Source organism: Ziziphus jujuba, chromosome 5 (assembly GCF_031755915.1).
Source record: "Ziziphus jujuba cultivar Dongzao chromosome 5, ASM3175591v1".
Taxonomy (NCBI): domain Eukaryota; kingdom Viridiplantae; phylum Streptophyta; class Magnoliopsida; order Rosales; family Rhamnaceae; genus Ziziphus; species Ziziphus jujuba.
In genome coordinates, this window is record NC_083383.1 from 16,224,759 (window position 1) to 16,251,793 (window position 27,035).

Genomic DNA, 27,035 nt, shown 5'->3' on the forward strand with positions numbered 1-27,035 from the left:
ATAATATGTTATTATGCTACAAGCTTAAAATTTGTGAATATGCTAAAAGAATCTACAAATAATGAGAGTAGAAATGTTACTTTTTCTTTTTATCTTTTTTATTCTTTTACAAGTAGAAAGGATGCTCCTGTAACACCATAATTTTGTTGTAATCCAACTTTTGTTGTAATGCCAAATGAAGTAAGAAGCACTGTAATAAAAAAGTTCGATATCCTTAATAGCAATTGTACTTTCTTGAACACTTATAAATTGCAACTTTTCTTACATCTCCCTAACTTTTCGAAATTGAAGCAAATCTCGCTCTCAGATGAGCTAGGACACGAGTAGAGGCTATAAATGTGATATCGTAACTAGGTGGTGAGTCCAAATAAGCAAAATAAGGTGTATAAACAGAAGAGAACAAAACTAATTTTTCGTTTAAAAAAAAAAATAATCAATTTTTTACAACAAATAAATTATTACTAAGTTACTAAAATTGTAGTGAATCCTTGTTAAAATGAAAATTGATAAAATAGATTATTAAATTCACAGGAGTATAAAGTTATTCACAGGCGACAAAAAGAAGAATTAAAGACAAGAGGAAGATGAAAGAAACTATGGGTTCGTTTGATATACAATATTGGCTCATATTGGTATAAACTGTATTGTACTGGATTGTATTAAAATGTATTATATTATATTTATGCTGTATTTGGTATTGGATTATATAAAATAATATAATATTTGGTATGTTTTGATATTATACTATATTATTTTTTTATTATTTATTATTTATTAAATTATTACTATTAAAAAAATAAACATTATAAAAATATCTTATATTTGTCTTTCCATATTATTTTCATTTTAGAAAAAATAAAATAAAACTTTCAAAAAAATGAAAAATTACTAAATTGGCAATTAAATAAAAACAAAAATCTTTTCTCATATTTAATAACTAATATCTCCAATACATATTATATATCAAACAACATATCATTAGTTTAATAATTTTATAACTATATTCGTGATTATTGCTTCTACAATGCACCCAATAAAAAAGATTTTCCATTCACTATAAATATTTTTATAAATTGAATGAGATTGATCATTTTCATTTAAGCATACATTTGAAAGAGTTTATCTTTGATGTTGAAGGTATAATATATACTCGTCTTGAGTTTCTTCAAGTGAAGAATATGACTTATATATGTTTCCTCTGAATCCATTAATTTGTTCTTGACATTCAGGCCATGAGTAATAAATTTATGTCCTTCGACCTTTAAAAACAACATAAACAACATAAAATAGGGTCAAGAAAAGTTAAAAAAGAAACGAAAAGAAAAGGAAAAAGAAAAGTACAAAAAAGATGGTAGGTTTCATGTAAAAAGAAAAAAATAAGTGATACTAGGCCTTTTCCAAGTCCAAAGTTGAGCCATTTTACCATCATAAAATCCCGACAATCACACGCTTTTAGAAAAACCAAAGTAAAATTTGTGCACTTTGTGGAAAACAAAAATGAATAGATTATGCCTTTGTTTCAGACAGACAACAAGTCCTTTCAATCCGATGGTTCATATATTCACCCAAAAAAAATAAAATAAAACCCCTCGTATTAAACAACTACTATCAACAAGTTTGCCCCATTAAGAGAAAATTCCTCCTCTACTCTCTCCCTAATAAATGGTTTTGAACATAAAAAAAAAAAAAAAAAGAAAAAAAAAAGAAAAAAAAGAAAACATACTTTATATAGTTCTAACACTTTATATACTCAATTAACAGTATTCTCATAAATGAACTGCCTAATTTGACCAAGTTCACCAAAACTCGCCAGCAGCCAATTAACAACACAACAAAGATCCACTTATACATATATCAAAACCACCTAAAGTTATCTTATCATAAATAAAATAATTAAACAAAATTATTGTAAAGCTGAAAAAAATAATTAACTAAAAGCATGCTATATGTCTAAATTTCTATACAACTTGAAAACACAAAGATTTGAACTTCCACTTTTCGAAAAGCGAACTAATATCCAATCCAATTAATTCAACAGCAGATTTGAATCAAACTACTCAAGTACAAGCAACTTATTTACAAAATTTTCCGCAACCGTTCTCTATTTGGTTGCAGAGAAATGTCCAGAAACAGAAGAGGGGGGGGGGGGGGGGGGGGGGAAGTAAACGAAAAAATCATTTCAAAATTCACACCCTCTCTGTTATGAGCTTCAAGAGACTCAAAGGAACACTAATGGAAGGAATAATAAAAAATAAAAAAACTGAAGACCGTTAGCTCTCTACCATCACTAAGGCTTGGATATTCTTTACCCTATCTCTCTTTTTAGCCTTATTAGCCACGTCATTTTTATTGAAAAAAAAAAAATTATTAGACAAGTCTTAGATTGCCATAATAAACCATATCTATACAATACCTTCACCATAGTCATCGATGTCAAAAAGCTTAGGATGAAAAATAAGCCAAAAGGCGAAATAATAGCATAGGGAGTTCATAGGAACCCAGTCGGCCTTAACCTACCCTTAGTTTAAACTGATTAACATTGATCAAATCAAAGCATTAGTTTGATTTTGGGTCAGTTTTTGTGTTTTGAGCTGATCGTGTTTAAATAATTGTTAAAAAAACTAAAAAACCAGGAAAGAAAGAAGCAAACACACAATCTCACGGATCAGCAAGCAAATTTTATGGGTTTTTATGTTTTAAGCTGAAAGATTGCTCAGGATGAGTGTCTAGGTAACAAAGCCGAGAAGGGTGTAGTCAAGGGGATAACTCCCGAGGAGAGTGATTTGGCCCATAGAAGCGAGGATCTGGAAGAGAGGGTTGATACTGGTCAACTATGGCAACTGAGGGGGACGATTTTGTTTTAAGCTGATTTTGGGTCGGTCTCCGTCTCTCTCTCTCTCTCGCTCTCTCACACACACACACTCTCACGGATCAGCAAGCAAAGAAGCAAACAACACACAGATCAGCAAGCAAAGAAGCAAGCAACCAGTCAGCCATGAGAAGACTTACTTGCGATGTGTAGAGGCTGGGAGAAGACAAAAATGCCTAGTTCTTCTTTTTTCCTTGTAATTGATGGATAGAAAGAAGGAAAAAACATTAGATCAGAGTGAGGGGAAAAAAAAAAAAAAAAAGAGAGAGAGAATTGATGAAAAGACTTACCAGAGAACAGAGACTGGGGGAGGAAAAGCTGCAAGTCGGTATTATGTTATACAGGAAAAAAGTAGTGTATTAGACAATACACCTTCACCCTGTTGAAAAACACGGAAGGGTATTATGTAATACAATACCCTTCATGTGTCTTCAACTGCCAAAGATATTATTACATAATACATATCCAGGGTGATACATGGCAATACATCATACCAAACAAGGCCTATGTGAGCAGTCAACAATATGAAGGTAAAATAGAAACATGTGCATCCTCACTAACACAGTCAAAAAGATATTAAGAAAATACCCAGATGAGTAAATTTTAAACCAAGTGATAATTGAACATCTATTTGATACCATTTTTTCCATCAGTGAATTCGCTGCAAGTGATAAACTTATGCTAAAATCATGATACTTTGATTTGCCACTTAGCCTATCCATCATATAAATGGGTCTAGAGCATATGACGGGTTAGTATCAGAAAATGCTTAGTTCTCTGGAAACTGAACTACGTCCAATATATTTATTCATAGTTAGCTTCTAATCATAAGTTTGATGAAAGTTAATAATTAACAGCTGCATATATAGTATACATGGTGGCATACATCATTACCACACCAATCAACTCCTAGATGTAGCTAGACTATGAAACTCCAACCATGGTTCCAAATTGTCAACATCTGGTATAGTTTACTAGGGAAACCTGCATGATTATGAGAGTCAAAGAAGAGATGATGCTTGAAAACACATATAAAGTAAAAATGTAAAAATGCTTAAATAGACATGTAAAACAAAATTGTTACTTGTAGACAAGAATCTAAGAACCAAGTAATCAATCAAATTTTTATGGAATTTTCTTATTGATAATAAGAGATTGGTAAATTACATTTAACATAAGCTCTAGTGCATGTAAGATTCAGTTTTGAAATTACATCTGCTTCCACAAATGCCCCATGTCTTTCAAATTCATGGTTTGATTATAATATCGAAGAAATAATTGCAATATGACAGAGATAATTTAATAGTTGATGTTCATTAGCCAAAATTCCTAGTTTCCATAATTAAGGAGGGCCTAGGCCTAGGTTAGAAACAAAGACAAAAAATGGAAATTAAGTATAAGGACATACTAATTCCAATTTTACGAAAGAATAAAGAAACATTCAAGAACCAAAAACAAAAGTGAAATTCAATTACCAATAATCATAAGTCAAGCTGCAAAAAGGTGGAAATACATCTAATCTGAACAAAACAAAACAAAAAAATATACGTACAAAATTCAAAACGAGAACCATAAATTAAACTCCAAGCTTAGGGGGAAAAAAATCTCAAATTTTAGTTTCTTCAGAAATCTGAATCAACAAAACTAGTTCAAGTTTTTCTAGCACCTTGATGATGCAAATTGCTAATCATATTGAATGGAAATTTAAACTAAAAGATAGTATCTGCTCTACATAGAAATGAATTTTTTTCTTCCAGGGACCTCCAGCATTAGTAGCAAAGGAATTGCTCATGCTAAGAACTTCTCCATGAGGAAAGACTACATGCATTTCTATGCTTTTGACCATATTACAACTAAATCAATATCTGCAATTTAGTCAAGAATATCTTGCACAAAGAACAATATTTAAAAAAAAAAAAAAAACAAAAAAAAAAAAGAAAGCTTAAAGCCTTTATCAATAAGAAAAGCAATCCATCAGTCAAACTCACAAAAAAAGTGACATTTCAATCAAAAATTTAAAATTCAATCGCTGAAATAGCATTAGATAACAAGACTTCCAACCCCAAAATAGGCACTCAAAACCCAAAATAAATATATCTATATATATATATATGTGCTGTGAACTTACAGGTGAAACAAAAATCCCATTTTCTTGGAACTCACAGCTTGAATCATGGTTTTTAGGATTCCCTCAAGAATCAAGCTAGTTTCACCTTTGCAGTAACTTTCTTCCAACCTCTTAGGCCAAAACCCAAATGTTATCTCCTCCGGTACAAGCTTTCCTTCATTCACGGCATTCGCAATCTAAATCTCCTCCAAAAATAAAAATAAAAATAAACATTTAAAAAATGATCATAACCTAATAAATCATTCATATGAAAATCATCGCATGATCATTAATTTCTTGTCCCAAATTTTTATTTAGTTATTTATTTTTTACACCATAATTGGATTTCCAAACAAATACGAGAAAAAAAGCTACAAAATCCCAGGAATGAAAACAAACAAATAATTGACAAATCTACCTATTTATAAGCAAAAACAGGTGGTAGCTAACTGCTTTGTTCGACAACCATCAACGGAATGTTCTTCAAACTTCGACCCACCACCACCACTAGTCCTCGACATGAACTTGATCATCTCACCCCTCTCAACGAGCGCTCTCTCCAGGTAGAGGATCCGAACCCTCGAATCGGCCTCCACCACCTCAAAATCAGCAAGCTTCGCGTTTAGATAGGTAACTTCCTAATTTGCCTCATAGATCTGGTGAAGAAGTTGTTTATCTTCTGCTTGCCATGTGTTTTTGTGGCCTGAACCAGGATCGGTAAAATACAATACAAACAATTTAAATCGATCATTTCAATCCAATTTTAACAGTATAAATGTAATTTATAAATTAAAATAAATTAAATTTAAAATATTATAAATTATTTAAATTAAATTGACTATTAAAAATATAAATTTAATTCAATCCACATCATATATTATATATTAAAAAATAATATATTTTATATTTTTTTAATTTTTATATATTAATTTTTAATATATATTTTTTCGAATGGACTTTTAAATATTGAATTTTAATAAATATATTATTTTATATTATTTATTCTAATAATTTTAATTTAATTTTTTAAAAATAAAGTGATGATTGTTAATGCTTATTATTTGATTAAGTGAATGATGTGTATCTGTTGCTATCTTTTCTTTTTTATTTTGTATTGAAGATTTTTTTATTTTGAATTTTATTTTAATATTGATAAGTATTGCTTAATATTATAAATTGTATATTTATAAATTACAATCTTATATTTTATTTTGGATTACTTTATTTGTATTTTATATTTGGATAACTATAATTTATTATTTATATTATATATTTGAAAATTTTTTAATTTGTATTATATATTTATAGTCTAATAAATTTCAAACCGATTAACTAATTTAAACTAAATTAATTATAAATAATTTAATTTGATTTGGATTTAAAACTTCAATAATTTGTATGGCATTTTATATTATGTATATAAAAAAAAATGGATTAAATTATACAGCGAAGAAGAAATTTGGAGAACTCAATAGTTTCTGACTTTCTGGTCGTGAGTGAGACTTGGGAAGAAAGAGGATTTCTAATCAATTGGACACAAAACAGAAGATTCTTTCCTTTTTTATTTTATTTCATTAAAGTAATTTCGATTTTTTTTTTTCATTATCAGTTTAATCTTAAACAATAAGATATTCCTTAAATTCTGAATATAACCAACAATTTATCAAGCATAACCAAAACGTTCACATAAGTAAGTAATCTATCACGTGAGTTGTCCTGTCTTATAATTAGTTAAACAAAGTATTCTATCCCACCCAAAAAAATAAAAATAAAAAGTTGGTTTTTTGGTGCTCATAAACAACCTTCCAACAATAATATAGATATACATGATACATGATACCTAATTTCACCCAATAGTTAATAAGATCGATTGAGCCCTTACATCTAACAAGCATAGATTTGGCAACAAGTCAATGGTTATCCAGATTTATGCAATTATCGTTTTTCACCAAAAACTATTAAATGCTAACTTAAAATTCATGCCAAATAATAATAATAATAAAAATGAAAATCGAATCCCATTTAAAACATATCCCAAAAACATAGCCATCTTAACAAACCCCCATTGTTCTTTTTTTTTTTTTGGGGGGGGGGGGGAGGCAGGAACAAACCACCATTGATCTCCAGGTGTCTTATAAAATAATGTTTCCACAATTTTTTTGGCTCTCCCATTTCTATAAATAATTATATACCTTCATAAACCACCTAACTAAATTATTAATTCATAATTATAAAAGGGAAAAAAATAATTATTGTGAATAATTTCTTAGGTGGAGGGTCGTTTCCTTTTCTCAGTGACTTTGCAATGCAAAAAGTATTCAGGGTGGGTAGAGAAAAGCAGTTGCGAACTCAACCTTTTCCAATTTTGTCAAAGATTCGTACTTGTTTTCTTCTTCTTGGACTTCTTACAATTTACTGTAGCCAAAAATAAACAAATAAAAAAAAAAGCACTTTCTGACCACATTGGTAATAAATTAGCCTATTTTTAAGGAATCTAAAGAATAGATCAATGGTAAATAAAAAAATATATCCGCGAAACGCGTTTCTTTTGCTGATTTTTTTTTTGTTCTTTTTCATTGTTTTCTAGAAAATTCGGGTACCCCAATTTCCCATACCCGGAACCGCCCCAGCTGATCCAATTACATTAAATCGTATATACAGCAAAAAGAATAAAAATAAAAATGAAAATGAAAAAAATCCAAAAATCCAGACATTTCTTCTTTTACTCACACAAAACCACTGGGTTTATCCCAGTTTAGTCTACAAATTTATCCGTAAATTACACGAGATTTACAAGGAATGCCATTGATCATCCTAATCTTTGAATAGGACGTCATTAGCTATACTCATCAACGGTTGGATCGCATCCGGTGTGAATTTTCTCGCGAACAGGAAAGGGTCGTGTCTCTCGAAGATTGACAAATCAGAGCCGTTGGTACCATCATCACCATATCTAGGCCTTTCATTCCTCATCAACTCGATCAGATCGGGACCCACCTCGAAAGCCTCGTACATCCTCGGATGACCGTCGAAACTGCCAGTCCAATTCACGTGCGTGAGCGTGGCGGGAATACACCCGCGCGGGTCGCGCATGCTAAGGAGGGTAGGAAAGTAATTCTCCTCCGGATAGCACGTGTCGATTCGCACGCACGGTAACGAGAACTTAGACCAGAACCTCCTGTCGCTCACTACGAACCTCGCGTGCTTACGTGTCAATACCCAAAACTGAGACCCGATTCGGAAATCCTCCAGTCTCACATCCGGCAGCATCGCGTCGGGTCCACGCGCCGCCCATCTGTCGTAGTTCCCAATCTCGTTCTCCAGAATCTCGATGAAGCTCTTCTTCGACTCGGACAGCGTTCTGTAAGTGAAGTTGAAAGAGTGGAGCGGTATGCAAGAAGGAGACAATAGGGCAAACATGGCATTGGAGGGGTCATCGAGAAGCGCGTGGGCGAGCAATCTACGCGCCGCCGAGGTGAGCGAAGGCGAATAACGCTCCGTGGGTTTCGAATGGATCACGCGGTGAGCGAACACTCCGGAAAACGGCGGGTCGTACGGGAAATTCGGGTCGGCGTGGACGTAGACTGTGTAGAGGGTTTTTGGGGTGTCGTTGAAATAGACTTCCCAGAGAGGAGCGAATGGGAGAGGAGTGTTGGTAAGGAACATGAAGGCTAATTTCTTCGGACCCCTGCGTGGCAAAGGCCTCGAGTTAACTCGGGATGCGAGTCGGAACAACGACTCGTCATCTTCCGGGGGTCTTGCCGGCGGTGGCGGTGAAATACTAGTAGTAGTATTACGACTAGTAGAGCTGATCGATGATCTGTTCTTCATTTTCCGGTGGTGGATCCCAGTGCTGAAGAGAGTTGTGGAGAGTAGGGTTTCTGGGTTTTGGGTTACATCGCCGGAAATGGTGATGACGGTGGTTGTGGTGGTGGTGGTGGCGGTGGTTGATGACGCCGGACTTGTGATGGTGAAGACAATGGCTAAAGGCAAGCAGAGAAGGAGAGCACAGATGAGAGAGAATGGGGTTGGAGAGAGCATGATTTTATCTTTTCTTTTCCTTTTTTTCCCTGTTGGAGAGAGATAAAAAAGGAAGTGGATTTTTAGACTGAGAAAGAGAGTGACTGATTTAGTGAGAGATAGAGTGAGATTTGGTGGGGAGAGAAAAGGCCTTTTCTGATAGGGTTTTGATTAGTATGCTAAGTATACGGCTATGATAAGCCAGGCATTAAGTTTTTGGAAACCAAAAAAACCACTGAATCATGTAGCGAATGTTTACTTATTTTTTTATTTAATATAATGATTTTTTATTTTTTTTTTTGCTTTTGGGTTTGGATTCGTTAAATGCTCTGATTTATACCCATTTCTTTAATGCCAAGAAAAAGGTGTTGTCTACATCGTCTTTCACAGTTCACTTCACTGCTCTATCAGGACCGTCCGATTGGACCCTGTGATTCCTGATCGATGAGGATGTATGGAAATTTCTTATCTTTTGGTAAATTATTAAGCTACGACATGTATATCCATTCTCAAGATAACAGGGCGGTGTACACGTGGCCAGCATGCCGCTTTATGTGAGCCCTGGTTATAATGTGTGGGTCTTCAAGTAGCAGTGTGTATGTGCGTGTGTGAGAGAGTGCAATGAAATGCATTTTTTTTTTTTTTGGGTAAGTGTGTAATAAAATGCATCGCTTCGTTGCTTTGACGTTTGAGAAAGTCCACAGCAGAGGCACAAACTTCTTGGCAATTTCACTTCAAGAAGAAGAATGTTATATGGAAAAAAAATATCCAAAGAGTTTCAAGGTTTTTGAATTTTATTTTATTTTTTTTATTATTATTTTATGTAAATTGCATTTGTTAAGTTACATGAAATGGAGTTTTAGATTCAATATTTACCAAACAATGAGCAAAATGTATAAAAATAGAAAGAATAGTAAAATAAAGAATTTATAGAAAAAAAAATTGTGACAATTTGATATTGCTGTAAAATCGAGAAAGATAATTTTAAGGGTTAAATGTAATTTAGTATCCTATATTTAAAAGTAATTGCATTTTAGATCTCAAATTAAAAAAGTTGTAATTTAAATTTTATAGTTTAATTTATTGTATTTTGGTACAATCAAATTGTTTTGACAAACTAATTAATATGAGATCTAAATTTAAAAAAGAAAAAGGCTATTAAAAATACAAATCTACCAAATTAAAAGGTTTAAATTGTAAAAAGACATAATCGTTAAACTAAGTGAATCAAAAAATTAAATTGAACCGGAAAGCAAAAGATTGAAATTTAAAAGTTTTGCAACATTTTAAACTTCATGTCTAAGGTGCAACTATTGTATGCTTTCTCCTGTATATATTGTTATATGATGTATAAGCCTCTTCTGTTTAATGGAATCTCTTATTCCAAAAAAAAAAAAAAAAAGTCCAACTATTGTAAATTAAAAAGTATTAAAATGTAATTAAATTTATCTTAATTTAGAAAAATTAATTGAGAGTTTGATATTGAAGGAAGAATGCATGTTAGTATAATTTTAAAGTGCAATTTTAATGATTGTGGTTGCAAGTATTTTTATAATAACATTTATTTATTTATGGGTAATATTTAGTGAGTAAATTCAATCTCAAAATATTTGCATGAACAGAATCTTTTATCGTTTAATTGTTCTCAAACTCTAATGGATGTTAGTAGCCAATTTTATAATAGGAAATCCATTAGGCTCATTTAACTGGTTTATATTTCTTATAACTTAATTATAATAAAACGGTATATCCAAAACTGTTATATAACCCTTGCATATTTCTGATCTAAGCTCAAGTTTTGTTGAACATGGGCCCACCTCTAAATTACTAAGTCGTAATAAACCCAATTCCAATACCTGTAACTTTTTACACGTGCTTGCTTTTTCTTTTGTATTTGCTTCAGCAACACCTTAAGAACAAAATTGCAGTATCATGCTTCCCATTCCTCAATAAATATCTGCTTTTTAATAAGAACACACTTTTTTGCTTTCGTTAAGGTTTTTTGAGTTACACAATAGCGAATGAAAACCCCCGTATTTCTAAAATGGTGGGAAGAGGCTTTTAAGTAGTAGGCAATAGCTAGGTGTTCTCATTCTCCTAGGGATTGACTTTCCATTCCACCCCAAAAATAATCTCATGATTTGCAATAATTTAAGTAAAATGATGTTTCAAATTTAAGAGAGTGCTTTTTATTCAAGGGAAAATGGTTGGTCTTTATCATGAAAGCGACAGGATCGTTTCTCGGGCCTTCTTTGGGCCCGCTTGTTTAGCAAAATCTTACCGAATCGATCTCGAGAGTTTAATAGATTTTTCATAAATTAAATATAATTTAATAGCATAGAAAAAAAATAATCATTTTTAATAATAATTTTAAAAGAATAGTCATATCTTTCAAGAGTTCAAATTAAAAAAAAATAAAATAAAATTAATTTATTAAAGTATATTATATAAATGAATAAATATAAAAATAAATAAAACAAAATATATAACAATTTAATAAAAAAGTAGAAAAGAGATAATATATCAGCAATAAAAAATCGTAAAATGTAAAAATATAATAATGATGAAATATATAAAGGTGATGATGATGGAATGGTATTTATATGTAACACACATCAATTGTCAGTCAAGGCCTAGAAAAAACAATTTAAAAAAAAAATACAAACTATAATATGAGTTCAGTAAGTAAACAAATATAATATTATGAAAATAAATATTTTTTTTTTAAAATTATTTATCTCAAGATTTTATTTTTACTATTTGAAAATCCTCCTATTTCGATCAAGAGTTTTGACAAAACTATTAGGAGAATGTATTCAATTTAGAGTTTAATAGATTTAAAATAAATTATAAAATTTGAAAGATTTGATAGATTATTATAGAATTTCATAGACTCCATAAAAAATTTATAAGAATTCAACGAAATATTTGAAGTTAAGGTTGGATTTTATATTGACAATTTTGTTCACAATTTTACTTTTAAAATTCTTTCAGATCCATTAAAATCCATCATTTTTTAAAGTGGGTGTATTCAATTTAGAGTTTGAAAGATTTTAAAAGTGTTTAAAAATTTGGAGTTATTCGATTTAGATTTTAAAAGAGTCTATACAAGTTCAATGATATTCAATTCAGATTTTAATTGATTTTATAAAAGTCCATTAAAATTCAGGTGTATTCAATTAGAATTTTGTAGAATTTTTTTTTAAAATCTGGTGGTATTCAAAAAGTAATTGATTTTAAAAGATTTTAAAAAATGATGGATTTTAATGGATTTGAAAGAATTTTAACAATGAAATTGTGAAGAAAATTATCAATATGAAATTCAGTCTTAGGGGGATGTATTCAATTTAGAGTTTGATAAATTTGAAATGAGTTATAGATTTTAAAGGATTTGATGGATTGTTATAGAATTCTACAGACTCTATAAAGATTTTATAAGAATCCAATGAAATCTTTGGCTTTAAGGCTGGATTTTATATTGACAATATTTTTTCACAATTTCACTTTTAGAATCCTTTCAAATCCATCATTTTCTAAAATCTTTTAAAATCAATTACTTTTTGAATACTACCAGATTTTAAAAGAATTTTATAAAATCCTAATGAATACATCTAGATTTTAATGGATTTTTATAAAATTTATCAAAATTTGAATTAAATATCATTAGAGTTGCATAAATTCTTTTAAAATCTAAATTGAACACCTCTAAACTTTTAAGCACTTTTAAAATCTTTCAAATTCTAAATTGAATACATCCCTATTAATCTCAAAAATTTCATTGGATTTTTATAAATTATTTGTAAAATTTATGTAATTCTATTACAATCTATTAAATTCTTTAAAATCTATAGCTCATTTTAAATCCATTAAACTCTAAATGAATGACTTTTCGAATACCTGTTGATTTTAAAAGAATTCTATAAAATTTTAATTGAGTACACATGAATTTTAATGGATTTTTATAAAATCCATTAAATCTTAATTGAATATCATTGTATTTGTATGGACTCTTATAAAATTTAAATCAAATATCTCTAAATTGTTAAATACTTTTAAAATATTTCAAATTTTACATTGAATACACTCCTTAATTATCTTAGCATAAAATTTCATAATTTGTAAGATAAGAAAATTAAAACTAAATAATATCCTTCTCTTTATAATAAAATAATATTTTTATGAGTTATGAATTATAATTATCACTAATTAAAAATATAAATAACTATATACTGTAACCTTAGTATCAACAATAATCCTTTGTATCATATATATTATAAAAACCTATCACCTAACCATACTAACGGCCCAGTGTATCATTGAGTACTAGGGAAGGAAAAAACTATCAATGCGATCATTGATGCCCCAGAAGCACTGTAGACGAGGACCTCCCATTGAACCTAAAAAATTACATGATCAAGTAGGGGATGGAAAAATAAGCTCACATAGCTATAGTCCCAATAAATCGATATTCATGATATAGTATGATTCACAATAATCCACAACCCAATATATTTCTATAACTATATAAATAATACCCATAATTATCGTATTAAAATGTTTCAACATAGACCAACATAAACATATCAACATAGACCAACATAAACATATATATATATATATACCGGTATAACCATAAACTATAATTTGTAAAGTCAAAGATTCCTTATATATATATATAAGCTATAATATAATAAATTAAATAATTATTTTATAGCATGTGATAAAGCATATGATTCAAATGATTCTAAAAATAATAATAATAAAATAATCCATATATCATATACAATTAAACACGTAATTTTCAAAATCATTTTAGAAAATAAAATTCACTCACAGATTACAGCTCAACTCTGCTCCTTCATCGAATCACCTCCAATATTAGTCCAAGTATCTAATATAATAATAAAATATTTTTTAAGCTCTAAAAATCAAAGCAAAGACTGTGGATGCAAACCCATATTCCAAAATAATTTTAATAAATCAAAATTTTCTAAAATTGGATATCGAACAGTTCAATTATATTATGATCCTTAAATACTCGATATCCGAAATTGGAGTTTTTCATTTGAAAGCCAGTTTATTGAAATTAAACCTTCTATAGGTCCTACGAACACCTAATTACACTAATCGAACTTCAATTTGTTCAATTTGTCCAATTATACTCAAACACGGTCTAATTTTATTCGGTATTAAACTAAGTGATACAAAAACAGAAAAATTATCAAACGACATCCAAAATTTACAAACTTTAAATTGATGGAAAGCCCATGAGACAAGGAACTTACCTTGGTTGATTCATGTCGCCGGTGGCTGAAAAACCTCCTCAAATTTTCGGCCAAACTTGGTATTGTCGAATCTTGCAAATGGTAGGGAATCTTGGAAAACATAGGCTGAGAGTGAGTTCAAAGGGTCTAAAATAAGGGGTAAGAGGTATGCATTGGCCTTGAATAGGTGAAAAATGATAAAATCTTTGGCGACTTGTAGGGCCACAACCGCTCGCTTTGCCAGCCCAATTTGGGGGCGTTCGATGCCGATCTAGCCGAATTTTGGAGTCGGAGGTCACTGAACGATGGGCAACCAACTTGATCAATGTGTCATGGTCGATGGTGGCCGGAGATAACAAAAGTGGCCTAACTAGATTGGTTGAAGGAAATGGGTCACGAGTTGGGGAAACGAGTCAGTGGGTCTATCTGGTTTTTTTCCAAAAGTTTAGGGACCAAATGGGTATTTCCTTAGTTGTTTATTGTTAGGCATGCTCCCCAATGCATATATATAGGCATAGGGTCTCCTAAAAGATAAATCTAAGACTATTTTGGATACAGATAGATACTTATATTTGAAAATTTATAACTATAACTTTTTAATTGTAACTCAGAATTAGGTATGCCGTAATCTACAAACTCGTATCAATAAGCTCTACACTATAGTGTACTGGTCAAACCAAAGTTTTTTTTACTAATAAAGAGTCAAATTTAAAGCCTACTAATGGTCCAGCTAATCAATTTCCGTCAAACCAAATAAAATTTTAATTTTAATTTATAATTTTTGGAATGGGTTGTCATAGATAATAAATCATGTCTAGAGACCAAAAGGTTCCCGAGTCATAATTCATAATAGAAAGAGGACTAAAGAAAGTCTAGAGGAAAATATGAAGATCGCTATATTAAACAGAGGATGAAGGGTAGAGAGAGTCAAGAGCTCTATTCTTGGGAGAATTGTTCTCTTCCAAGAGACACCAGAACAACCTCATCATGTTTCTATATCTTCTCCTATAGTTTTCTTTTTTTGTTTCCCTAAGTTATTAGCTACATTTACCATTTTTCTCATGCAAAACAACCAAAATTCCTTTGTAGTTGCTTTGCTTGCCAAACATGTAAACTACAGCCAACATAAATACTTTTTCTTTAATCATCACTACAAGGAAAATATCATTTACTAACCAAAAATAATTCATCAGCAAATATCACTTTGAAAGATGAAAAATATATATATATATTAGTTGGTATTGGTAAAACATTTAGATGATAGAAAAACAAACAAATTCGTTGGCGAATGTAAACCATCTAGCAACAAAAACTACATTTGTCGGCAAAATGCAAACCTTTAGCAAATACCTATGTATTTACTAACTTACTGGAAAATGCTACCTAGTGTCCAATACCAAATCTCCCGGTTGTGGAATGGTGATGATTTAAATGTAAAAACAATCACTCTTTTAACAACAAGGCCTTTTCAAAGCTGTTTACTTTAGAGTTCAAAGAACTTTGGGGTTAAACGGACTTTAGTCAATTCTAGAATGGATGACCTCTTAGATGGCCTGAACAAAATCTCATACCATATAGAGTAAGATGGATAAATAGAGAACAATATTGGTGGAGTAAGAGAGTGACAAGGCGTTACAAATGGTGTTAGAGTGCTTGGCCTAAAGTGTACCAGAAAAGACATTGGGCCTTAAATAGGGTGGATTTTGACGATTAGGAGTAAACTAGTGCGATGCTACCAAGGTAAATGTGGGTAGATACAAGGTACTAGTAGACAATCCGGTGTCAAATCTCACATCGTTTAGGTGTAGATCGGTTATAATTCAAACATAAAAATAGTTATTATTTTAACAATCGAAACTTTTTTAGTATACTGGTAAAACTAAAGTTTTTTACTAATAAAAAGTCAAACTTAAAGCCTACTAACAGCCCAACTAATCATTTTTAGTCAAACCAAATAAAATTTTAATTTAAATTTATAATTTTTGGGATGGGTTGTCATAGGTAGTAAATCATGTCTAGGGACCAAGAGGTTCTCAAGGCATAATTCATGATAGAAAGAGGACTAAAGAAAGTCCAAAGGAAAATATGAAGATCCCTATATTAAGTAGGGGATGAAGCGTAGAGAGTGTCAAGAGCTCTGTTCCTGGGAGAATTGTTCTCTTCCAAGAGAGACCAGAACAACCCCATCATGTTCCTGTATCTTCTCCTATAGTTTTTTTTTTCTTTTTTTTTTCCCCCTAAGTTATTAGCTACATTTACCATATTTCTCATGCAAAACAACCATAGTTCCTTCGTAGTTGCTTTGCTTTCCAAACACCTAAACTACAGCCAACATAAATACTTTTTCTTTAATCATCACTACAAGGAAAATATCATTTACTAACCAAAAATAATTCATCAGCAAATATCACTTTGAAAGATGAAAATATATATATATATATATATATATATATATATTAGTTGGTATTGGTATAACATTTAGATTATAGGCAAACAAACAAATTCATTGATGAATGTAAACCATCTAGCAACAAAAACTACATTTGTCGACAAATTGTAAACCTTTAGCAAATACCTATATATTTACTAACTTACTGGAAAATGCTACCTAATGTTCAATACCAAATCTCCCGGGTGTGGAATAGTGATGATTTAAATGTAAAAACGATCACTCTTTTAACAACAAGGCCTTTTCAAAGCTGTTTACTTTAGAGTTCAAAGAACTTTGGGGTTAAGTGTGCTGTATTCAATTCTAGAATGGATGATCTCTTAGATGGCCTGAATAAAATCTCATACCATATAGAGTGAGATGGATAAATAGAGGACAACACCGGTGAAGTAAGAGAGTGACAAGGCATTACAAATGGTATTAGAGTGCGTGGTCTAAAGTGTACCAAAAAAGACACTAGGCCTTACATAGGGTGGATTTTGACGATCAAGAGTAAACTAGTGCGATGCTACCAAAGTAAATGTGGGTAGATACGAGATACTAGTAGACTATCTTGTGTCAAATCTCACATCGTTTATGTATGGATCGGTTATAGTTCAAAAATAAAAATAATCACTATTTTAACAACCGAGACTTTTTCAGAATAATTGACTTTAGAGTTTGAAAGAACTCTAGGGTTATACTTATTTCAATGGAAGCAATCCTAGAATGAATAATTTCCTGAGAAATATGAACAAAATCTCATATTATCTGAAATGTAGTGGATAAATTGAAAACGGTATCCATAGAGTAAGAGAGTGGCAGGGCATTACAATGGAAGCTCTAACATGATTTTTCCTTGGTTCTTTTTCTTTGATTCTTCAAACTTGGTTCTTTTTCTTTGATTCTTCAAAATTCTTATTTGAATTTTCTTTTAAAGCTTGAATATAATAGTTTTAAACTCTTTGATCTTGTTGCATGTAGAGTTTGGTGAAGTTTAGAAGTAAAATTTATGCTTGGTGGTGGTGTTGTGCAATTGGGTTTACGTGGGTACTTAAGCAAGGGATTTTCTTAAACTTTTTTTTTTCTTTTAATCAACACTTGAGTTTTTGTTATAGTTTGCGTATTTATGCTTAGATGCTTGATCTTGCACTACATGTTAGAATCTATAAGATTTTATAACAAAATCGGAAAAAATGAACTATTTTGTTCAAGACCTAATTAAGATTCTCAAATAGAAGCTTAATCTAGGACCTCGGGTCACTTTTCAAACCACAAAGAACAGCCATTCTCCTTTATTTTATAAAACAAAGAAGAGTGAGGACAACTATCCTGCATATTGTAGAAAATGGGACGTATAAACCCATCAAATGGTCAAATATGAAAAACCCAAAAAACCCAATTCAGGTCAGGCCTGTGTTAGATCTACATTAAAAGTATTGAATATGCAACTCAGTTCAAGTCAAATACATGTTAAAAGTTTGAGTATTCAATGCATTTAAAAGGAATATTCCAGGCAAAGGACAATAAAAGAAAATTAAAAAAAAAAAAAAGAAGTATAGTGGTATTACACAAATATTCTACTTCAAAAGGGTGGTATTCTATTAATCATGTATGCTGTGGGTCAAAATGCAAGGAGTGTTGAAGATAATAAGCAGCTAAGCACGTACTCAACAAAAGTTCAAAGTTTAGCGGTGGGAACTTAATTTCATTTCCAAAAGAGGAGTAGGAAGTAAAGCTATATCTATTAATATATACTACCTTGAAAATGAATACCACCCACTAACTTGCTGAAAAGAAGCCTTAATCATAAGCTCCTTGAGCTCCACCTAGACCAGTTGTAAGAATGGGAGTGAAAGTGTCTTCATGAACAGGAGCCTTTTCATGAACATCCTCAGGTGCCTACTCATGAGTTTCCTAAACACGTTTGCCATCCTAGGTTTGTGCACCATCTAGGATTTATGAGTAAGGAGCGACCAATTGATCTCAAGACCAGGGTTAAGTTCCTTAATCTTCTCCTAACAAATCTCGAATCTATAGTGAAATTGGTCATTAGCACGCTCACTAGCTTCCTTAATCTTTTCCAGCAAAAGCTTTTTCATGATCTTTAGAAGGTCTTACTTCACCTGCTTAGCTTCCTCAAGTTGTTTCTTCAGATTCTCTAGCTTAATTTTTTATGTTAAGAGTGAGTCAATAAGAGCCTTGACCTTTTTCTTAAAGCCTTTGACTTGGTCTTCTAAGCTAGTGACCTTCTTTCGAGCCTTTGTCAGCATTCTTTTTTGCCATGCATGCTTTGTTGCAGTAGTACCTCAATTGCTTATTCAGTATAAGGAAGGAATCATAAGCCTTCAAAAAAGAAACGGAAGAAAAATATCACATATAAAATTTTCCATAAGCAAAGGACAAGAAACAAGAAGTTGGCAGATGACCTCACCCTAAGAAAGTTTATGATACATTGTTTAGTGGTTGAAGAGTGGTAAACATTGGTTGTTTTCTTTTCTTTCTCAACAGAAACCCCAACAAGAATGAGCAGCTATTAGGATGAATCTTTTAGGGAGTTTTACCACCTTTAATCATAGTATCCTCCTCAGCTTCAATAATGATCTTCTTACCTTTAGTGGGTAGAACCACTTTGCCCATAGGGTTCTAAGAGGGAGGAGCAGCGCTGCCTTTGGGATTTTGACTGCTAGGAGGCCAAGGAGAAACTCTTATACCTTCTAAAGCCTTAGTTGAGATCACTTGTGAGTTACGAGGAACAGGTTCTTCATCTGATTTAGGTTTTCTGAGATCACCTTTGTGAGGTACTTCATGATGTTTCTCACGCTTACACATAAATTCCTAGAGGAAATTAGACCTCAACCTCTTGCTCTTCATCATTGCTGAAAAAAGAAGAGAAATAAATAAGAAGTGAACAATCTTAAAAGTATGAAACAAACACAAGTTAGACGAGCAATCACAAAATTTTCAAGAATGAAAGGAACTACAATCAATAAGTCTAGCATTAGTAATGATGCTCCCAACATCCCTCTCCTTAGTACTGGGCTCTGGAACTCTAAGCACTCTATTACTACTCATATAAGGTAATTTAGGAATCTTTGAGCTCCATTTCACAGTGCCAAAATCAATCCTGACATGGATGTCTAGAGTGGGGTTAGGTTCCTCACTCATGCAAGCTTACCATCAAAAATCCAATTATTCTTCCAAGAGTCGTTGGCACCAAACCACCTAAAAAATCATAATGCTTACGAAAATAATAATAACAATGCCAACCATTATTGGATGAACCTTTAGTGGGATCGACAGAAAATATCTCATGTCACAAGACAAAGCAACCATACAGAGCCAGCCACACATTGAGATATAGTTGACTAGGGGCCAAATCAATCGCATGAATAAATTTGAGAAGAAAAGGACAAAGAAGCCATACTCGAAGAATACTGTAGTAAGAGCTACCTCACCAGGAGGATGTGAGTTAGGCAACTCACCCTCTTTTGGCCTCTACAAACTAGTAGTGTCTAGTAGACTATATTCTTTCCTCAAAGCATCTAAATGCTTATCAGTTATCTCAAAAGCTATACCATCAAAGGTCTAACCAGCATTTGAGATTGGAGGTTCGAACTGTGACTCACTATATCCTCCTTGTTGGAGGATGACAACATCTAGAACTACGAGGGAGATTTCTAGACTCATATTGGATATTAAATCCTAAATTTCATAATTGCTTCGTCCCTAGGCTTTGTTAGGCTCTGGGGGATGAAAATCACAGCTGAAACTACCAGGGTAATAAATGGTTAAGGGAGGTATGTCCAAAGGAATCTCATCAGGATGCCCATCGTGCTGATCCGAAGAAAGACTAGACATACCTAGAAAACACAGAACAATGGGCAGCTATCAAGTTGATATCAACTATACATTTAAAGTTCAAGTATCTCAAAGTACAAACTACCTATGTCCTAGGAATATCAACCTGCCCTATAACTTCCCAACAGCATTCTAATTAAATAAATTAAATTGGGATCCACAAATATATTTCTAGGACCCAATAAAACTGTTTGGCCTTTCATATATATGCTTCCTGACATATTATATTCAAAACTAGTACAAACAAAATATTTGTGCACCTCCATAAACAAGTTGTCCACATAAACATATATATATATATATATATATATTCCCACACAATCAAGAACCTCGACATATTATAAGCATGCTTTTATGCACATTTATTATGGCAAAAAATATACATATATCTATATGTTTCACATGATGAAAATCCATTAAACCGATTAGCAATCCCAAAACACATACCAAATCTTTGTCTTCATACAAATCCATGAAACACAATATACCTATCCAACCATCTATCAAGGATAATCAAATTTCAGCAAATATGTACATATATTAGCATGTATATATCAGAGTTCAAAGATGTAAGTACTAAAAATTCAACAACCAACGTCATCCTAAAATTCAATTTCCACCATACATATGCAAGGACTTTAAAGCATGAGTGGTGTACAAAAATTCAACACATGCTGCAAAGCTTAATATGTGAAAATATGCAATACAAAAATTCAAATAAGAAGAAAATATTGGCAGCATGATATCAAGGATCACAAGGTTCAAGATTTATTTATAAAAGCCCGGGAAGCAAGAAAATAAATTCCAAATCATATTCATTTCTTGAGCAAGGTTCCAAGGCCATACATTGCAAACAAGAAGTGAACACTGCAGCCAATGGAAACACTTACTGAAATTCTCAAGAGGAAGCCACAAAGTACCCCTACAAAGCTTAAAAAGAAGACCTGCAAGCAAAGAAACAAAAAAGGTCAGATCAATTTTAGCTAATATATTTACATACATTGAAGTAAGAATAATTAACATACTTCGCCTAGTGAAGGAAGAAGTATAAATATACATATATATATATTGGAGGAAGAATGAAGAGGTATTATATATGTTCCACACACATACAATATATATATATATATATATATTAATTGGGTTATTGGCATTCGATATGAATTTAAGAGGGGGGGGGGGGGGGGGGGAAGAAGGGTGTGAAGTCGAGGCTTTAAACGAAGTGTACCTTGAGGATACATTTACATAAAAGGAAGAACAAAGCATCATCATCAATATCACTGGATCATGGAATTATTGATGCTATATGAAGGCAAAGTCAAAGTAATTGATATAAATCTACCACTTGAAAAATATACTATATATATATATGTACATGTATTAAATATATATATATATACATAAAGGATGGAATTGTCAAGACCATCAGGTACTGGAGAGCTTGGGCATTATACGAAAAAGTATGAGAGCAAAAGTGGTTGAGGTTCATCACACCTCTGCACTGCACAGTTAGTGAGAAGTTGGAGCCTTGAATAATCTAAAGCTTGGAATATATGTATGTAAGGATGGAAATGTCAAGACCATCAGGTACTGGAGAGCTTGGGCATTATACGAAAAAGTATGAGAGCAAAAGTGGTTGAGGTTCATCACACCTATGCACTGCACAGTTAGTGAGAAGTTGGAGCCTTGAATAATCTAAAGCTTGGAATACATGTACGTACATACCTATATATATACACATAAAGCTTGAAAAAACCATTATTACTGTTAGAGTGGTAGCTGATATCTGGTGCAAAGGCAGAAACAGGAAAGATATGGGATATTGATTTCTAAATGAATTGAAGCTTCAGCAAGAAATAATTAGTAAAGACCGCTAGTCTCTGGTGTGAAGTTAAAGAAGAAAGAGGAAAAAGATTGAAGATTGTTGGTATCCGGCATTAGCAGACGATAATGTGGCTGTCAAATTCATGCCTTTTTGATTTTTTTTTCCATGCTTTCGAGAATGAAATCGATAAATTTTCAACAACCCATTGTTTTAAACAATAATTCAAGTGAAGCTTGGGGGAGATAAGAAAAAAAAAAAAAAAAAAAGAGAAGAGAAAAAACCAAGATCATGAAAACCAGTAGATAATAGAATTCTTGATATTAAACACAACAGCAGGGGAATATAAAACATGTGAAAAATGGAAGGAAGTGAGTGCCGTCAGTGGTGTTAGTTCAAAATTCTGATTTTTGTTAGACGCCGTTTATAAACTTCTAAGAAGTTGAACAAGTTAGTTGCAAGTTTAAAAATATGAATATATATATATATATATATATATATATATATATATATATATATATAACTATTGGAGCCTGGTTTGAAGTATGAGAAGAAGAAGACATGGTATTGAAGCCTACACAAGTCGAAGGAAAAATAAAATAAAATAAACTTTAAAAAGGAAGAAGATTTAAAGTTTTCTGCAATGGAGAATGGGGACATATACACTCAAAGTGAAGGTCATAGATCAAAAGGTTTTTGGTACTAGCAAGAACGATTAATAAATAATAAAAAAATAAAAAAAGGAAGAAATTGTGCCTTCTATAGAGATAAAATCCCAAGTGCTCACATAATAAACAAAAAAGAGGAAAGAGAGGCATGAAATCCTTACTGTGGCTACCAGAACAGGGAACGTCATGTGAAAGCTTGGAGTGTAGAAGAACGGGATGATCTTCCAGAAACCATTCTCTATGGGTTGGTTCAGTCCCCCTCTCTCTCGTCCTGTCACCCTTCCTTGGTTAACTCAAACACAAAAAGGGATACTTTAGCCTTTTCAAGCCTGATGGGAGGCCAAATAAATCAAGGCCCTTGATAGAAGTCAGAGGGCCCAGGTCACTCAATTAGCATTAAACACAGAGGTGCAAAAAAAAAAAAGCTACAAGATCAATTTTGAATTTTAAGTGCTGGATTTCCGTGTCAATCATTTGAAAAGCTAAAAAGGCCTCAGCTTTATCTGATGTTTAGTAAATCAGAAGTCCAAAGAGGTAAAAATATCCTCGTAAATTGATTTTTAATTTACATTCAACAAATTCAGTTGGGGTAACGATTATATGTACTTTTCACATTTAATGGGCAACACTAAAAAAACATTTGTAAAATGTCCCATAGAAACACCCAATAATAAAGGTGCTATTCAATACTTACTCATGTAATGATTTTGTGTTTGAAACTTAATATATATATATATATCCATATTACATTCTTTATTAAACGTAGTTAATTACAAATTAGTGTATATCATCTAGTTTGAAAAAGCGATATTTTTAGCCCCTAAGTTTTAATTTATTTTAGTTTAATCCAATCAGATACATTTTGTAATACCTCATCCTAGAAGTACATAAATATATTTCCATTTTAAGTAGGTTTGAGTAAAGATGATTGATTTGACCATATGAGGCCAGAGTTAGGTTTGAGTAAAGATGATTGATTGAGTAAAGATGATTGATTTGACCATATGAGGCCAGAGTTAGGTTTGAGTAAAGATGATTGATTTGACCATATGAGGCCAGAGTTAACCTTTTATATGATTGATTTTTGTTTTGATTCTACTGCTATAATGTAGAATTCATCTATACGAATGTGTAGATCGGCAAAAAACTTGATTTTGAGTTATGGTTCTACAAGTTTTACGTGTAGTATAATTTTTACAGCATTCAAACTTATGCATTTTGGCCTATAGTGCACTCAAAGTCTTTATAAGGTATAGAAATCTATACCTAAGAATTTTCACATTTGAAAACTCTCCCAAAAGGTTGAAATTTCCTAGATAACCCCAAGAAACCTTAAAACCCATGTAAAACCCTAGACCTACTGGAACCCACCTTGGACCACCACCCACCACCACGGTCCCACTCCATTTGACCTATCTCTAACCACTCTTTACTACATGAACCAACTAGGCAAGAGGCCCACTAGATTTCTAGCCAATCATAGAATTTCAAAGTGATTGGACCACCCATGCATCGGTGTTGATTGTTTGAAGTTTTAAAGTATCTCTAAGAAATTCTTTAAATGTAGCATTCTCTTTATTTTAAAGAGATAACTTTTAAAAAATGAGTTCCAATAAACTCTTTATTTTGACTTTTTAATATAAAGAGTTGGTTTGGCTTTCCAAATGTAGAGAGTTAAAACCAGTCTTTATTTCAATATTATATTTATTTAATTGAATATAATATATTTTCCTATATCACTATTATAATATTTAAAAAAATAGGTAACTCACATAAAAGAATGATGCTACAAGTAAAACAATAAATGCTTATAGAAAAAATAAAAATAAAGAGCTTAAATAGAAAGTTTGTTAAAATGCATTTTCAAATTTTACTAGTTATTTTAAAAGATGCTCTTTATTATAGAGAATATACTCTTTTACCTTAAAGAATCCCTTGACGATGCTCTTACGATAATATTTTTCTTCTCATAGAAAATTGACATTCTTGCCGTCGGAGTTTAGCTACACATGCCAGCTAGGAGGATTGCCCACTCTCTGATCTATTGATGCCTGAACTTTCAGGTCAATCCAATCACTCACATGCTAGAACTTGCCATCGTTAACGGTGAAGCTCCGATCTGGCTAGTTTTAGGCCAACCAATGTACCCCATCTATTTTCACTTTCCCAAGTCCAAATTCAATGTTTGTTAATCTAGATTCTCCCAAGTTTGAAAGATCCAAGCTTCATTCTAGCCATCAATAATATACTTTTGACAAGGTGAGCATACCACTATAATCATTGTCTATTAGATTTCCAATGGTATATGATTTGCAAGTTGTCAATATTGTTTGGGTAGTTTTCAATTTTTGGTTAAACTGGGTAAAATGGGGTAAAACAAAATTGGACCATAATGAAATGACCGAGGACCCAATTCTTATTGAAAAAGTATAATTGGAGCTTAATAGGACTTATTAGAATGTTCAATTTCATAAAATTAACTTTAAAGTGAAAAACTCAAATTTTGGATATCAAATTTTAAGGGTTCACACTATAATTGAATCTTTTGTATGTCTAATTTTTTAAATTTAAAATTGTAAAAGTTATTTAGGACATTGGGCATACACTAATGTCTTTGGTTTCATTTTTGAAACTTGAGAAATATATATATATATATATATTATATTTTTGATTTTAGAATCGATTATAAAGGCAAGCTGATGGATAATCTAATTTGAGCTATAATATATGAGTGAACTTTTATTTTTGAAAATAATTTTTTAGTGTAAAATGCATGATTATATTATTTTATATTATATTTGAGAATTATTAAAACCATTTGATTTATATTATGCTATAATGAATTTATCTAATTTATCAATTTTTGATATATTTTTTACAAGAATATTTTAGTGGAAATATGTTTTCAGTATATAATAACAAATATGTATATATATATATATATATGCTAGTACTTGTGGAAAATTACTTATTTATAATGATGGAGGAAAATGATAACTTTTATAATGGTTAATGGGTTTGAATATTGGCTGTGGATATATGGATATATGACTATGCATGCTTATTACTCTCTCTTGTTATGATCACGTGTTTCATGAGGTTCTAGTCTATGATGCTTTTAGGATGCTGGGACATATGACAATCTGCAATACACTAAGGGTGTGTTTGGTAGGGTGTGATGTATTGGGCTGTAATGTATTACGTAACACGGTGTTTGATGAGAGATGACACGCGAAGGATATTGTATTATGTAATATCCTTCTGTGTTTGTTTTCTTGTATAACCTAATACAAAGTTTTTTTTCCTTGTATTACCTAATACAACGATCGATCTATGCCGCTTCTCCTCCTCCACTGGTCTCTGTCTTTGATAAGTCTTTTCCATTTTTTTTTTCTCTCTTCAATCAATCTGTTCTTTTTTTTTTTTACTTGTATTATTTTTTTTTTCTCACATCTCATCTATCTTCAGTGTTTTTTTTCTTGTATAACCTAATACACAGCTTTTTCTCCATCTATGCCACTTCTTCCTATTGTCTCCTCCCTCATTGGTCTCTGTCTTTGGTAAGTCTTCTCCATTTTATTTTTTTTCCTTCAACCAATCTGTTATTTTGAGATTCCTTTTTTTTTTTTCTTTTCCTTGTATTAATTTTTTTCTCACATCTCATCTATCTGCAATCTCTCTTCACCAATTTCACCCAATTTTTTTTTTCTATCTTCAAAAAACCATCCGGTTGATGGTTTTTGCATTATTTTTTTCTCACTCTCATCTTAAATTATTTTGCTTCTTTTCATCTGTTAATTATAATGAAAAACAGAATATTTGTGATCTGTGTCACGTCGATTGCAAGTAAATCTTCTCATTTTCTTTCTTTCTCATGGGCAACTGTTGATATGTGTTTCTTTTCCTTTCATGGCCGACTGGGTTGGAACCACTATTTTTTTTTTCCTTTCATAATAATAAACAAAATTAAAAAACGAGAGCATTGCTTTTATTATT

General features: G+C 31.6%; 1 protein-coding gene and 1 long non-coding RNA gene across 4 annotated transcripts; both read right to left on the bottom strand.

The window, feature by feature from the left end:
- Positions 1 to 1,025: 1,025 nt before the first annotated feature.
- Positions 1,026 to 5,724, bottom strand: LOC107421176 (uncharacterized). Of its 3 annotated transcripts, none has more exons than XR_009639041.1 (4): positions 5,395 to 5,724; positions 3,160 to 5,173; positions 3,010 to 3,062; positions 1,026 to 1,259 (listed from the first exon to the last, which is right to left on the bottom strand). It is a non-coding gene; the product is annotated as an uncharacterized LOC107421176 (long non-coding RNA). The 3 variants fall into 3 exon arrangements; XR_009639042.1 differs by lacking the exon at positions 1,026 to 1,259 and adding an exon at positions 1,853 to 2,897; XR_009639043.1 differs by lacking the exon at positions 1,026 to 1,259 and adding an exon at positions 1,853 to 2,897 and having other exon boundaries at positions 3,010 to 5,173.
- A 1,949-nt stretch (positions 5,725 to 7,673) lies between these two features.
- LOC107421177 (glycosyltransferase BC10) lies at positions 7,674 to 9,238 on the bottom strand. The gene has a single exon (XM_016030358.4). The coding sequence runs from the start codon at positions 9,015 to 9,017 to the stop codon at positions 7,791 to 7,793; it is 1,227 nt and encodes a 408-aa protein (XP_015885844.2). The 5' UTR covers positions 9,018 to 9,238; the 3' UTR covers positions 7,674 to 7,790.
- Between the last annotated feature and the right edge of the window lie 17,797 nt (positions 9,239 to 27,035).

What these genes read in the sequence shown, in the direction of transcription:
- LOC107421177 (XM_016030358.4), bottom strand. Translation starts at nt 9,017, where the DNA reads ATGCTCTCTCCAACCCCATTCTCTCTCATCTGTGCTCTCCTTCTCTGC.